The 16,960-nt window shown below is 39.8% G+C and overlaps 1 protein-coding gene across 1 annotated transcript in view; it reads right to left on the minus strand.

Moving 5' to 3' along the window:
- Positions 1-16,960, minus strand: part of ITGBL1 (integrin subunit beta like 1) — a 142,533-nt gene that overhangs the window by 2,472 nt on the left and 123,101 nt on the right. Inside the window, exons 9-10 of the mRNA XM_075045897.1 lie at positions 6,002-6,148; positions 930-1,043 (exon numbers count right to left, since the gene is read on the minus strand). Of these exons, the coding sequence (XP_074901998.1) occupies positions 930-1,043; positions 6,002-6,148 (261 nt within the window). The remainder of the gene's footprint in view (positions 1-929; positions 1,044-6,001; positions 6,149-16,960) is intronic.

Here is a 16,960-nt window from a genome sequence, read left to right on the forward strand (position 1 = left end):
CCTGGATGCTCAGCTTGAGACCTTTACAGCTTGGGTTTCCAATGTGAGCTCCTCTTCCTACTGATTTCATAAAGATCCGTGAATAGCCTCTGCAGCTGAAGAGAAGGCTCCCGTTGCCTCTATACTGACTACTTGCCCCCAGAAAAAGACCCTTGCTAATAGGGCTAGCTGGAAGACACAATTTACTAGTGTCAGCCCTCCCACTCTCACTCTAATCGCCTTGCAGATTTCCTCCACATCTAATAATTGCTCAGCAAAGATTTTCTAAAATTAAGATTTGTAACAGGAAGCAGCCAGTAAGTTAATTTAGCAATTCCCATGTTGCTTCTTGTCGCCAGATTTGTCATGAGGGTTTGTTGGCAGCCTGCCTGTTTCTAGCTGCATCTGCCACCTGAGCTCTCAGACAACGTTAAGGTGAAGCCACTTTAATCACTAGCCATCACATCATAAGAAAAACTGTCAGGTATTTCAGCCTCCCACCAAGAATCGTCTGATTGCCAGGAAGCACAACTATGCCTCTCACCTACTAAAGATCATCAGACAAGTGAATTTTGTCTGACTTAAATTCATTATACACATAGAAAGGCCAGAAAGAGAACAAAAATTAAAGAAATCTCATGATCACAATGCTGACACCGTACATCCTTTGCCAAAAAGCAGTGACTTGCAGCCTATTAATTACAGTAAAAACTGTTGATGGATTTCATAGCTGGCTTACTTATTTAAATTCATACGCAGGCTTTCAACTGTTGTTTTGAAACCTTAAGTTGATTATCATGCTGCACAAAGAAATAATTATATCAGGTTTGAATAACCAGCAAATGCACTTCCTCCGTCAGTGGAGAAAGAAGAAGCTGGGCTTTGTCTAACATAATTCCCATCAACACAGTTGGTTTCTTAAAGCAATGAAGCGTTAGCCTGTACTGCACCTGTGCAAATGAGACCATCGTGTTTGTCACAGTCTCTGTCATCGCATTCACAGAGATCGCCCGAAATGTACCATTCCTGTGGTGAACAGATGCACTTTCCACAGTGGCAGGAACCTGAAATCACAAAAATTATTACTCCCAGTCAAAGAGCACTGCATTTTCAGATGAGAAAATAACATCCCCAGACACACAGGTGCACACACACACACACGTGCGCGTATGCACTAAATTGCAGCCTAAGGAGCTATTGCATAAAAGAAAATCAAGCTAAAAGCTTTTTGAATAAAAGGATTCTTTCGGCATGAGCTAGAGTATGGTGGGACGTTACTACTAATGCTTTGATTCTGCTATTTCACTTAATCAGGACTCACATTTTGAAGCTTTCCTTTGGTTTCAGAGACCTACAATCAGGGCTACTCTTCCCAGTAATTGTTCTTTGGTGGTTTTTTTTCACTAGAAAAGCTCAAACTGTCCCTGACCCACTGTTCCTGAAGGCAATAAAATCACACCCAGGAAGAAAATGGCCCTCCTCATCTAAAGCCCACAAAAGACCAGAGGTGCCCAAGACTAACATTTAAACCCTTAAAATCCTCATCACCACAAATGAAGCTGCTCCACGTCCCACAGAATTACTAAATGTTTTGTGTTGGGTCAGAAAGAGTTTGTGCACATAACGGCGGCTCAGTAGTTTGCTCGTTCCTGCAGAGTCCCCCATGGCCCGTGCTGGGACACGCAGCTCTCCTCCTCCTCCAGGATGTCGGGTTGCACCCCCACAGCCAAAGGAGGGACCTCATGGTGACATTCGGGTGATGCCATAACCCACTGAGCACCAGAAACCTCCCTTTAAGGGAAGATTTGGAGACATCCCTACCTTCTGGAGAAGGTTCATGGCTCTGAATCCTGGAAAGGGACAGTTGCCTGCAGGGAATTGCGTGTCAGGAAGCCTGTAGCCTGAAAACGGTGTGAGAGGCTTTTCTGCAACTAGAAACGCCACGAGGAGACAGGAATTCCTCCTGGCTGATTCCAACACCTGGCTGAAGGGAGTTGGCTTTTACAGAGCCCATCCTCAGCTGCCTGACCCTATACAGAGTTCAGACACTTAAACGCCAAGGTGAGATGCTTAGTAAGTGCTGAGCAAAAATCCTTTTGTGGACCTAGCCCTAAGAACTGGTTACAGCATAAATCAATATGAAAATCTCAAACCCAAATAAATTATAACAAAGAATACACACATAGTTTTCAATTATGGGAGGCAGAGTTAAAAAAAGTCACCAAAGCAGCTGTCAGCCTTTAACAGAATGTGCTTATAAATGAGTTGTTAGGTGCTGTTGAAAATCCTACTCTCTTGCATTATTTCCAGAATGAGTCCAGTACAACGTCACCAATGTGTTTAATGCAATATTAAAGAAAATATATAGAAGGAAGCTTGGTTATGTCAGAATATAACCTAAATGGAATTCATGCATTACTTAACAGGGCCAGAGCCAAAGTGTATAAAATGATGCTTTTTCCATCTTTCCATTCTTTTCAGTGTCCTCTGTATAAAATCCATAGTAAAAACCCAAATACACATTTTTTTAAAAAAATGTGGATCTGTCGATATCAACCAATTTTCCCTAGGTTTTTCCTGTAAATACTGAAGCGGCTCTGATCAGTGAAACTTAATTCTTTAAAACTTCAGAACAGTCTCAGCAGAATATCTGATTTTTTAATTAAAAATGTAAGCAATTTAGTGTTTATTGTAAGCTGGCAAAAGTTAACTCATTGCCTAATTTTAGAGAAATGCTGTTTTAACTTGTAACATATGGAACACGTAAATATATACAGGAAGACCTATGGAACATTTGGAGATGGGAGTATTTAGTTAAGCAGCTACTTTTTCCATGATTTCTGAGTATTGCTTACTGAGCCATAGGCACAGGAAATACTGACATTCCCTACAAGGATAAAAAATGCCGTTGTATAAAGAGGCAGTGGAGGATAGCATACATATTGCATGGTTGCTGTAGAAGAGATACACTAAGACATACTTGAGGGTAATTTAAACTGCATGTCTCTGTTTATACAAACTGCAAGGTACTGACAGCTGAAAATAATGATGAATAGTATCAGAATTTTAGTGAAATTAAAGCAGTTAATAAAAGCATGACATTCTAAGAAACCTGAAGTGATTCTGCATAAGCAGGCACTGATGCTGCTACTGAGGGATGCCCATGATGTTTAAAACTAAGAGCAAATTTAACACCAAGTCAACCAAAGAAGATCAGGCTCCATAATATAAAATCTGTTAGGGAGAATGAATGTATCGAGTCTTTTCCCTGAAGAGAGCATGCTGCTCTGGGAGGCTCCTCAGTTTAATTAAAATGAGTCTAATGAGTTGCGGGGTGTTCCCTGGGATCCCAGCCAGATCCTCTCGGATGGGATTTGGCTCATTACCTAGCCCACGTCCTGCACCGTTACAGTAGCCATCTGCAGCCCTACGTTTCTGCCAGGGAAGCAGCAGCGTGGTGGGTGTTGCTGTTTTCCTTGGGAAGAGCTTTTACTACAGGTGGCATAGTCAGCGAGCCAAGATTTTGAAAACAACCTAGGAATGTGGATGTCCAACTTTGCTTATATTAACAGACTGTAATTTTCTGAAAGTGTTCAGCAGTTACCTGCTGAAAAAATGGGACTCCTTAGAGTCTATTAAATCCTACATACAGAAACTCAAGCTCCCTCAATCCATTATAACATTTGCATATCTTGGCTAGGTTTCCAGCAAGGATGGAATAACCACCATTGGTGCACGGGTTTGAAATTCCCTTTTATATGACCAGTAATGCTTACTTATTGATCTATGTAATGAAACAGAAAGAACAATTTATCATTTTAGCCTCTGGATAGTGCCGGTCACACTTCCTATGAACATCATTTTAAAGTATGGGTACCCAGTAAGACATGACTTCTAGATACATATTTAAGCATCAAGAATAGATTTGCCTAAAAAAAAAAAGAAAAAAAAAAAGAAAAAAAAAAGAAAAAAGAAAAAGAAAAGGGAAAAAAAGAAAAAAGGAAAAAGAAAAGAGAAAAAAGGCAAAAAAAAAAAAAAAGGAAGTCTAAACGTAGAAACAAAAGTTACAAGTGATTAGACTGTCTTTGCCTGTGATCCCCATCCTGCTCAGAGAAGAGGCAGGAGATAGTAACCTCCTTGGATGTTCACTGGCCACACACTTCTGGAAGTTATCTTATATAGGTATTTCTCTTCTGGGACCAGAAGTTACACATATGACCACCTGTTCCCACAATAAAGCTGCTATAGCATCTAATTTGACACAGCTTTGTTATATTGACTGTCCTCAGGGCAACCTTCTGTCACATGTGCTTGGAGGCCCAAGAAACTTTAAAAAAAAAATCACCAGTTTTGCTGAATATGGATTTAGGGTCAGGTTTGTAATTGCCATAAAAAGTAAACGCTGTTCACCAGTTCGCTACTACCTTAGAAAAACTGGGCCTTTGGAGATGTTTAAAAGTCTTAAAAGTCGGTGACCAGATCCCAAACCACTCCCCAGGCAGTATAGCCAACAGAGGGAAAAAAAATCCTCAATGTCTCTGCAAATTCCTTCCAGATTATCTGCTCCCAAAGCCTCAAAGTAAATTTTAGCCTTCATATACGTGCTCAGAGCTAATTGTTCTCAGAGTAAGACCCACAGGCTGGAATACATAGCTCTCAGCCATCCTTACAAAAAGGTAGCAGATTATACAAATATTTTAAAAGTCAACATAATTTTTCATGTTTATATTTATTCAGAATCTTATATAGTGCATTTTATTGATTTTAAGCATATTCGCTCACCTTCATGGTTTATATAAAAAAAATCACAGGGAGACCAGGGCTAAGAGAAGAAAAGGTAACTTCTGCAGTAAAACAGAGTAACACCATTTCTCCAGTAACTCAGCATCCTCTTACCCATACACTAATTTAAAGATAGCCACATCTTCTGGAGACAATAGAGAAACAGTACAACTTCCTCATTTTCTATGACATTGCGACAATGGGGTGGGGAGGGATAAAAAAACAAAATAAAATGATGCAGTGGGGAAGAATTCTGATAAGTGATAATACAGATGGAAGAAGGCCAGGCTGGAAACCCTATTTAAAATTTCCTTTGCACTGAAATAAAAGTTACCAAAGGGACAACTGGAAATCTGCCTGATGTAGAAGGCTCCTGTTTTTTCCAGCTAGCAGGTTTCTTCCCTGTCTACGCAAGGGATACACAAACAGAGGAAAAGGCACATCCAGTCTGGAGTGAGTGCATTCTAGCCTCCAGCCAGTCCCACCACCCGTTTTTTGTCTAGTCTCTTTCAGACATATTCTAAACAAAAATAGGCAGTTTTCACTATGGGGTAGCTAAAAAGCCCTCTTTCCAGTAATGCAATTTCCTAGCCTGAAAGTCTGCAAGGTAGGAACCTCAGAGAATGATTTCAGATAATTATCAAGATTTTCTAAATTTTATTCCTACCTGTGGCAATTTTTTATAGCTGGACTGAAGGTGATGCAACTACCTGAATAAAAATTAGTAAATGAGTTTGTGGAACTCTTATGGGGGCTGCAGATGTCTACCTTTCCTTTGCTGCCGTATTGGGGAGGGAGGTCCTTAACTATAACAAATGTTGCTGTTAAACACCATCCTCCACTTACTGTTGCCTGAGATATTGCATTTGCCATCTTGGCCACTGCAGTGTTACTGCAGGTAGTGGCCCTGTTCCTCAAACTGGATGGAGCGCTAATGGTTAGTTTATAATGTACAGCTGTTCAACACAGACCATCAGATAAACACATACAGGAAATTATATGCTAGTAACAAATTGCATAGGAAAGCGACGCTGCTAAACATGTACGGCTGTGGTGGGTGTTTGACAAAATGGACGTAGGTGCATTACGGAGCCAAATATAACATCCTTTTAATAATAGGTGCCTTTGAAAGAAAGGGTTACTAAACAACAGCCCACTGCCATGCACGTTAGTCGTCGAGAACATGATCGTGTTCCTCCTGTGGGCACTGACATTGGGTAGCTCAGCTGCCAGTTCTTACCCTTCCCTGAGCATAATATGCCATCCGCTGACTCGCAGAGACTTCTGCTCTCCTCCTCCGTCATGTTGCACTTCCTTGAATGCTGGCACAACTTTCCAAACCACCCGTCCTGGCAAATGCATCGGCCGCATGAGCAGATACCATGGCCTGTAAGGACACCAAGGTTGGTTATGAGCAAAACAAGCAGAAAGCTGTGACTGCGGTCACAACTGAGATCATCTTCAGACCTCTGCAGGGGGAAGTCCATGCTATGGGATAGGCAGACAGATAGAGGGACAGCACAGCTTCCCGGCAGGGGGGCCTTCTTCAGTTCTCATTCTTGTGTCAAACAAACAGGGTGCCCTAGTGATCGGCAGAAAAGCATAGGCATGGGTCCCCTCACCTAAAAAGCTGAGCATCACCTCAACTTTATGGGATGTTCCCTAATCCACAGTGTACTGAGGACAGACACAACTCCTTTCATCCCATGTCTTTCATCCTGCAGCCCGGTTCTGAAGTGTCACCTGCATATCCCATACCATCACCTGAAGAAGCAGACCCCAGCACAGCACACAGCAGAACAGGCAAGGGAGATAAAAGCTGCAATCTGCTCCAGCAGCCCATTACTGCAGGTTATCTGCTGCAGCGCATGGAGCCACTGATGCGCAAAGCCTGGACTCAATATACTCTGCAATTACTACAATTAACTCATACAGTACAGGATGAAGATAATTCCCCACAGGGTCTCATGCAATTACTAAAATTGTTTGTACGTAAACCCAACTGGCAACCTGCAAAGAGCTCCTCTCATCACCCTAACAACATCCTGTTTCTCTTCTGCATCTCTTCTCCAGAGATAGCTATCCCAGCTCAGCAATTTAAAAGGTTTGGCCCTTTCACTCCTGATACTGTAGTAAAATGCCAAGGGAGGAGGAAGAGACCAGAGCATTCTCCAGAGCACACGCTTGTATGACCCCAAGGCAGGACACTGAAGAGGAATGGGCAAATTATGATGGTGGGCTTTCTCCACAGGGACACAGATTTTAATTCCCAGATCAAGACAAGAAGCCTGAATGAGAAGGAAGATGGACAGGCAGAAGAAGAAAACAGTAGCAAGGACATAGCTATCGAAAGATGATTAATATAAGGGGGAAAAATAGGGGGAAGTGAAAGGACAGAAAAAACCAGAGGAATGAGAAAAAACATAAAATAGCAGGCGAGTGGAGAGGAATACACTCTGAAATGTTAGGGAAAGAAGGACAGGGAATGGCAAGTGAGGGAAAGGTCAAAGAAACCCTAGAACATGGGTGAATGATAGAGTCTAGAAGCTGTAATCGATGTTTAAAAAAAAGGGGAAAAAAAAAAGATGAAATAGTTTTTGAGAATTATTTGTACAAAGATTAATAAAAAAGGAAAATATGTTGAATAGTAAACTGAGTGGAAAATCTGGCCAGAAAGAAGGGAAAAGTGACAACAAATGCAGTCAAGAATACAGAAATGGAAAATAGAAAAAAGAAGTAAGAAAAGCCTCCAAGCCAGAATTTCACTTTTCACCCCTGAATAATATTTCTGCAGCAGAGAAGATCATTCCTTAGCTAATCAGTTTACTGGGCTTAAAAGAAGCAAATTATACATGCCAGTGACTTTTGTCCTATCCTACCTGCTATGTAGGGCAAGGGAGTGGAAAAAAGGGGACTGAGATAATTTGGGAGCATGGGCTGGGAAGAAGGGAACAAGCAGTAGGAGTATCTGGCAAAGCATTGAACTGTAGGATGCAAAAAAGCAAACCAGCAATTTTTCTTTGCTGATTTGTGGACTTCTTATGAGGCAACAGTGCAGTTTGACATTGTAAACCAGGAGGCAGCACTGGTAGAAGCCCAAAAGAGAGACAAACCTTGTAGTTTGCTCTAATTGGAATTCCTTAATGTTTTACTGGTGTCCAAATACTTTATTAATTTAAATTAGAAAACACTGGAAGCTCCAGTGTCTTGGAGCTGTCATTTACAGCGATCTAAATGTTCAGAATAATTTTTGTACCCCAAACTGTGTTTTGATCTTTGGGTTTTTTTTTAATCTTATTACCTATACAACTTTAAATGCTCAGTAACAATGACACAGTCTTATTACAACAGTATTCCTACCCACTTCTGCAAGTGACATCCAGCAATTAACCAATTTACATATATGGATTTAACATATATCAAATATTGCAAATCGATAATTAGCAACAATAGAAGCTTGATGATACTTCAGCTTCTGTGTTAGATAAGGAAACAAGAGCAACTATACCACAAACCAAAATGCAAGAGGTAGAAAACAAGCATATATACTTTCCCATATGCTCCTTCCAGGTAGATGGCATGCAATTGTCTATATTAACTTACTCTAGCTAAGCTTCTGACAGATAAAAATGCTCTGCCTTATTTATTTTTAATTAGCAACATATAGACTAGATTTGAGAATAGCTCAACCACTGAGGAGCAAAATATACAACTGGATGTCGGTGTTGGAAAATTATTTGTGGAGATAGAAATACTTGTACTCATTTTAGCAGCAAATAGTAAGAAATCCATGATGATTTCACTGAGAAAATAATTTTGTATCATTTTTCTTATATAGTCATTATGATTTACAGAATGCAGAGACTGATCATGTCTGTAAAGCCTTTGGACAAGTCAAATAAAAAGGTAATGCATAAACTACAAATTTACAAGAGTTTACAGTTTACCACATAAGATTTTGACATGCATTTTTCTGAGATGACCATTCCTCCCCTCCTTTATGCCATACAAATCCTCAAAACAAAGGATTCCTTTGTCTCAAGCAATCCATTTTACCAAAATAATATTTACTCCTAGCTGACACCAGCCTGGGCAACTGCAGCTCTTTGGATGCCTCATCCATCAGGGTGGTAAGTATGCAAGTGCTTAGCCCAGTACTTGTTGACTCCTACCTATCTTCTGTGTGTGCTAGCCTGTGAAAAACTGCTTTACACTGTTTAGTTGTGTATATCCTCCTCGCAGAGGCTCTTTGCGTTTGTCTGAAGATGTCCAAACAAGCTGACCAAAAGGAAGCACCAAAATATAAGCAGCTGCTTTCAGTTGAATGTAATATTCAAATTACATTCAAAGTGTCTCAGTTTCAGTCCAATGAATCCCAGACTCTCAAAATTATGAGCAAGAGCAGCAAAAAGGTGCTCTTGCTCATAGGTTCTTTTAGATCTGAATATAATTCCCTCCATAGAGGAGAATAAAATTCAAGAATACAGCAATCAGAGCAAAGGGGAAAAGAAAAATCTCTAGTTGAAGAAGTCCAGCCCAACTGAATTGGCTAACATGATAAAATACTGATTTAACTATTCAGATGAAGCAGATTTCCTGGAAAGTGTTGGTCTAGCATCAATTCAGATTTAACATGAAGCCCTTAAAATCACAAACAAATTGCATATTGCAATGGCTCTGAGACTATAGATCTTCATTCATAAAAATCTGTGTTAATGAACATTTAAATACATAACAGAATGTTTTAAACATTAATCTCCAGTCAAGAAGAAAGACTGTGATGGGGGAGAGGGAAAGGAGAGAAAAAGATGATGATAAAAATACCGTCACTTTGTTTAGAATTATCAATAAATCCAATAACAACAGGATTTAAATGTGAAATGTGAATGCAACAACAAAGCAAGCTGCGACAGATTACTAGCAGAGGTCTTTTATAACCCAAATCAACCCAAATCAAACCAGACACTAGGATGAATTATTTCTTACCACACCTGGAAATAAAACTATGTGGTTGTGGGAAACTTCAGGTTAGGACTACTCAGGAAACTGTTGTCAGAGTTCCCCCAAAACCTGCATGATATTTTTCTAATACAAAAGGCACCACTACCTGGGAATGTCAGCATGATGAAAGAAGTGAAGTAATCATTGCAGAGGAAGCTGGTTCTTATTTATAGACTAACTGATTATAACCAGATGAAGTTCACAAAGGGCAAACTGAGGCCAGCCCCAAACAAAATTTGACACCTCAGGAGAACAAGTTTTTCAGACTAATATAATATAATAAATATATAATAAAGTCAACATTAACCAGAACTGGAAGAAACAAATCTTTAGCTATAAAAATATGAATCTGAGACTGTTCTGGATGAAGAATTTATCTGATAGCCCAACATTTTTCCACAGTACGAGAGAAGTCCACTCATGCTATGAGTTAGGAATATGAAGGCTTTACAGCCAAAGGAAGAAAGAGGAAATAGATAGCAACCAATATAAATGAGAAATTTTGTTGTGAATAAAACAGATACAATAGAGGAAAAAAACCACCAAAACAACCCCAAATTCTATAACTGGATGAAAACCCAGAAGTTTTAAAACTGTACTAGGAGTATGAAAAATCTCAGCATAATGCAGGATCCCTGATTTAGAACAATAGAGCAAATGAAACAAATATTTCTCTCTGTACTTAAATAGAAACAGGTTTTTGTAATATTTTATTACAAGACTATGATAAAGAACTTTCCATTATATTATTAACATAAGAGAATATTAAACAACATCTATCTGGGAGAAATATTTCTAAGTGATCACCTGCCCAAATATGCTAAAAGAGTTAGTAAAAACATTACTGGATCACTGATTTTTATTTTTATTGAATACCTGGAGTAACCCAGAAGACTGGAACAGTTGTGACAACTGCGGTTAGAGAAACCTAATATAAATGTGAAGCAAAATACTGATTGCTTATTATATTTTCATAATAGGTTGCTTAGTATTGTCCAAGTCTAATAAAGGTGGACTGTGGCTCCAGTTTGAGCAACACAATAGGTGGGCAGTTCAGTAAAACCTTCAAGTTAAACACTGCGTTGAAAAGGGCTCATGTCATCCTCATATGCATATAACAGGAGAGAAGCGAGTAGGGACAGAAATGAGTAGGAACATTTAAAGCATTGATGAGATGGACATTAAAGTCCTGCAACTCACTGTGATATCCATGTTTGAAGAGATTTTGAAAAACTTGGAATAGTCCCAAAGAGTTCCAAAGGAAGAATTCAAAGGGCAGAGAAAATGGCTTGTTGAAAGAACTTCAAAGATCTGTATCTGCTTAGCCTAGTGAAAAGAAAAAAGAAAAAAAAACAACAAACCAAAACAAAAAAAAAAGAGGCTAAGAAGTGTTTTAGCAGGATCTGAACTACCTTCTTTGAAGGTACTAGAATGAGGATTCTCAAACTACCAGAGAAGGACAAAGCAAGAACCAGAGAGAAAAGCTGTTCCTGACAAATTCAGCGAAACGGCATTTCAAACACGGATGATGACTATTGGAACAAACTTTCAAGTGATGTTGGCATGGGCTGCACATGTCTTAGAGTCTTCAGAGCACGGCCTTCTCAGAGCCAGGCTTTAGTTGGACACAGTACACAGACTTCAACAGAGAGGGAGCACGGGTACAGCGTAATGGCTATTTATAGCCTAATATACGAGGTTCAACATATAAGTCCCCTTTGGATTTGCAAATTAATATCTATTAATCAACTTAAATGTTGATGCATTAGCAATTCCTTTACTGCTCACTTCAACAGAAAGATTCAATTAAAATGCTTTTTACAAACCTAAATCATGTTTTATGCTATCTGAAAAGCTAACAAACAATGTTCTCTGTGCATCTATGTAAAACCTCAACTTTTCACACACCTGCACAAATGGCTGGGTGACCGGGACAGAAATCTGTAGTGCATTTAAAAGAAAAATTAGAAAAGTAAAATCAGCTAAGTAAACCCAAATTAATTTAATACAGAATATACCATGCACATTAACACCTATACCAGCTACATTAGTCACTCCCGTATCTAATTCAATACATACTGATCCTTTTGAGTTTATCTGTTGCTGACCCTGAATGTGCCTCAGAGCTAGGACGAAGTAGTAAAGTGCAAGGACACAGGCATTGAATCATTGACTCTCTACTTAGTGTTGTCAAAATAAAACCCTAAATCACGCTGGCTTTATGCCAGGTAGCCTCTGGCTTCTCCACTACCTAATACAGTAATTTTCACTTTTTTTTAGGACCAGTTTTACCCAGTAAGCATGTGTTTGAATTTTTTTTCCCCAGAAGAATCAATTGCATTTTTCAACGACAAATACCATAATAAAATATACTATTAAATAGTATAAAAATGTCCAGTGAATTCTGTAACAATTATATGTATTTTAGATTCCTCAGTCAAAAGAACACAGTCCCTGCTCTGACACAGTGCATAACTTGTATCATTCCTTTCCTTGTGAACCCAACAAGAACAGTGTTGTCCTAAGAATGTCAAAAATGAGGAAACACAGACACAGGCACCAGACTTGCCTGAAGCTTACAGAGATACAAGTAAGAAAAAATCATGAATCCAGAGGACTATCCTAACTGTTGGGTCCTAAACAATATAGAAGATGTGACTTACAACAACAAACTGGTTTTTTTAGACAAGATGAAACAAGAAGACCTACTGAGAACTTGATGGGCAGCATCTCTTGTCCATCTTCTGTGTCACACACAAGTGATCCTGACCAAACTACTTAAATCCAGACACTTTGATGCTTGTATGTGGGTGTGAGAATGCAAGTGAATGAAATCAATAAGAGAATGTCTCCGAGTGGTGAAAATTAATTTACTTGGGGATTTTATAAAAAAAAATATTAACCTCCCCTCCCATAAAGTCTCATGTAGAGTTTTCGCTGCACTGGTTTCCTACAGCTAGAGAAGAGGTGTGAAAGCAGACCTGAGGAAGGAGGGAAATACTAACCACCTCAGCATTTCCTCCAAGAATAAATCAGCTCCTCCAACTTTTACAAGCCTTTATACTACAACTAGAATCTCGAACTAATGAGAACTAATGCCTTTTACCAAAAGGCATTGGTATAAACAAACAGAAAAGATAGCTGCATTTACTCTTTGATGTGACATGACATTGCACAATTGGATTCCCTATAGTGTTAGGATTGTATTTTGATGTGCCATGGCTAAAACAAATAGTTAAAATGTCATCAAAGTGAATTTGCTCACTTGAAAATAAACAAATCAGACTTCTCAAAGTATTATATTGTTGCCAGTCAAAGAACTGGCTTACTGGGATGACCAGAGGCATAGTTGTTTCTTAGTGTTGAGGACAGTGCAAACATACATAACTTAATATTAAAAGGTTTCATCAAAGTTGATTATCTAATTGGTGTCCTACTATATGAAGCACAGTCTGAAATACTGACATAAAACAAAATGGGAGCATCCCTAGAAATACATAAGGGCCTTGCTATGAGTTACGTGTTCTGAGTCTCAACCTTTGCTAGTGGCCCTGGTGACAAACTTGTGTGGAGCTTCAACCAATTTTTATTATTTTTGTTTGGTTTGTTTTTATTGTAGAGTTTTTAAGCAGCATAATCCTGCACCATCCAGTAACATGCAGAGGACCCAAAAGGGCTTCTGTTTTATCCCTTCAATGGTTGCTACTTTGCTGTGACAAGGACTCACAGCTAGGCCAATAATGGTCCAGAGAACAAATCAAAATGAATGGAGTTAAGAGCATTATCAAATCAATTTCAAATTGATCTTTAGCGTTTTTCTGAATTCTTGTTTTCTTTCAGGATTGAGGGCAGGCAGGCAACAGAATATAATGGCCAACAGTCAACCCAGTGAGGTAGAGCAGCCAACGATGACATCACTGAGAAACATTACTGGACACAGTGGGGGAACAAATAACACTTGAAAGCTCCGGACACATCTGCAGCTAGCAGCACAGCCATAACCACAGAGGACAGGGAGAAGTGTCTCTCACCAGGATACAGGATAAGTATCAAGCCTGGTGTACATCAGTGACATAGTCATGCCAAGAAAGAACTCGTGCTGGCAAACCTGTGATTCTCCAATCATGTGTGTGCACCAAAAGCACTTAACTTGCACATGAAAGACTCAAAGAACTAAGTAAAGCCAAATAAAACATGATGTTAAATATTGCTGTGGATCAACACCGCAATACACCTGGGCAAATCTTACATCATTGAAAAAACCTGAACTGTAGGGAATGGGTCTTTAGGTAGAATATATCTATCTCAAAAAGGCTGCATGAGACACCTCCTCCAGCCATAGCATATTAAGTCTCTGTGCAGAGGCACAGGCAAAGGAAGGGAACACAAAGGGAGGACCTGGCCAGCAGGTCGAGGAAGGTGAGTCTCCCCCTCTACTCTGCTCTCATGAGACCCCACCTGGAGTACTGCATCCAGTTCTGGGGTCCCCAGAACAAGACAGACATGGACCTGTTCGAGCAGGTTCAGAAGAGGGCCATGAAAATGGTCAGAGGGCTGGAGCACCTCTCCTGTGAAGAAAGGCTGAGAGAGTTGAGGTTATTCAGCCTGGAGAAGAGAAGACTCTGGGGAGACCTTAGTGCAGCCTTTCAATATTATAAAGGGGGCTTATAAGAAAGGCAGAGAGAGACTTTTTACTAAGGCCTCTAGTGACAGAACAAAGGGCAATGCTTTTAAACTGAAAGAGGGTAGATTTAGGTTGGATATAAGGAAGACATTGTTTACGAGGAGGTTGGTGCAACGCTGGAGAAGGTTGCCCAGAGAAGTTGTGGATGCCCCATCCCTGGAAGTGTTCGAGGCCAGGTTGGATGAGACTTTGAGCAACCTGGTCTAGTGGAAGGTGTCTCTGCCCATGGCAGGGAGGTTGGACTAGATGATCTTTGCAGGTCCCTTCCAACCCAAACTGTTCTATGATTCTATGAATCCATTTCTAATAGCAGAGTGCTGTGGAATCTATGCTGAGTCCTCCTGCAACCTCTGTCTTCATGGAGACATAATGTCTCTATTCCTGGTACTGCAATGATGGACAGATGAATTTTTAAGTGAATGACTCACTATAATCATGCAGAAGCATGGTAATAGGGTTTCACTCAGTTGTACCCTAATTTATCATATCTTTTGCCTCATGTCTTTCTACCGTCGCATGGACAGCTGGTCTGGAAAGCAAGCTATTAATCAATCTCTGCTGGTCAGAGGAGGCCAGCAACAATTCTTATTCAAATCATTTAGGTTGTCATTCACATTTCTCATTGCAGCATGCATTTAATCTGAAAACGTTGGTCTTTCCTCCTTGTGCTTACAGGCACTCAGTGCTCACTGTCAGACCCTGCACATTCACAGGGTCCAGCTCACAGTTCTGTGAAGCCAGAGTTACTAGCAAGGGCTTATGTCCTGACAATGATTGCCTAGGTAGCAACAGTGGTAGAAAAATAGTAATGAAAAGAGGAGAAGGAAAGAGGAAGGAAGAAGCAGTTCAGCAAGAGGTGTCAAGAGGTTCAGGCTGAGATGGAAGCATGGACAAATCCAAAAGGAAGAGAGAAGGGTGTGTGTGCTATTAGTGCAAAATTAATGAGAGAAGTTCTGTGAATAGATAAGTTGCAAAAGAGGAAAGAAAATATGGTTAAAATTGGTAGAATCTCCTAAAAGGGGAGATATGTGAAATATTGTATATAAAAGGAAACATTCAAAATGTTATCAGGATAGATATCAGCCAAGCAAAACATCTGACAATTACTAAAGACTAAGGCTGAAGCTATCAGTAATATCAGAGGCTACTGAGGATTTGAAAGGGATAACAATGACAGAAATTTGTGCATTTGGTCAGAAACTGTGGGAAGAGCCATTTCAGTGAAAGTGTTGGTGGAAGCCACGGTTAAAGATCAAGTCACAGAAGATGCATAAGGAGTAAATAGCTTATATTGTGAGTTTGAAGGTGAGGAAAGTGAGGAGAATTCACTTGCCAAATGGTGAGTGAACAGAAAGGTGCAATTGATGGGGAGTCTCTGAAGATAAACATTCCGGTAATTAGTACTTACACCTAAATAGGTGCTGCCTTAAGTTATTGGGGTGGGTGGTGGCCTCATGAGGCAGGTGGATCAGAAGCACAGACAGACACTGGATGGTCAGAGAAAATAAGGTTTCAGGATCTGCCAGCAGTAAAAAAAGAAAAAAAATGGAAGGAAATAGAGGGAGAAAGAGGGGAAATGAAGGAAGGAGCCACTTCAGAGCTCCAGCAGCCAAGAGAAGGAAGAGTGGTGTGTGGAAGAAAACTGTGTGATTAGTAAGACATTTATGTTTGTCAATTTGAATCTCAGCACACTTCACATGGAAGAACCAGACAAGCACAAAGAAACACTTCTGTGGCATGAGAACAGAAACAGAGGAACGGGAAACCAGTTCTCTCTCAGCTGTAAAAGAATAAAAGTGAATGGAATTGTGCAATAATAATAACATAGGAACATGCTTCAAGGCGTAAATTACAACCAAATCTAGAATAACCTAAAAATATCTCAAATTATATTTAGAAATATAATAGAACAAGAAATAAAATATCAAGAATATGAAAAAAATAACTTGCCAATTATTTACCACTGGAATCCCGACAGATCTACTACAGAAATCCAACAATTTTTAAAGGTCAGTATTAGTAGTGGCATGACTTCTAATTGGGAAGACTAAAACTCTAGAGACCAGCATCACCTCACCAAGTTCAGACAGCTGTGAATGAGCAAAGATGCTCTAGTCTCCCTTGAGGCACTTAAGAGGTCAGCTCACATCTTGGTGGATTTAATCTCCCTTATGCCATGCTTCCTCCTCTCTTTTTAATTACAAAAAAGCCCAGGACAACAGGATTCTTGATTTGGCGCTTATTCTACAATTTTGGGAAAAGTATTAGGAATAAGCTCAGCTCCCTGCAACAGCAAAAATCACAGAGTGGGCCTTCTGAAGTCCTGTCAACAGATGCTGTGCAGTGCAATTTCAAACAGGGCACAATCACTTGAATTGTGTTTTCCCATATAATTCTTTTCACCTGCAGAGAATCATTAGTAACTAAACTATCAGCTTGAATGAAGGTGGAAAAATTGAGCTTGAGACTACAACTGATTTGTAAGTTCATGGGCTGATTTTCCTTTCTATTTGT

Source organism: Buteo buteo, chromosome 14, assembly GCF_964188355.1.
Source record: "Buteo buteo chromosome 14, bButBut1.hap1.1, whole genome shotgun sequence".
NCBI lineage: Eukaryota > Metazoa > Chordata > Aves > Accipitriformes > Accipitridae > Buteo > Buteo buteo.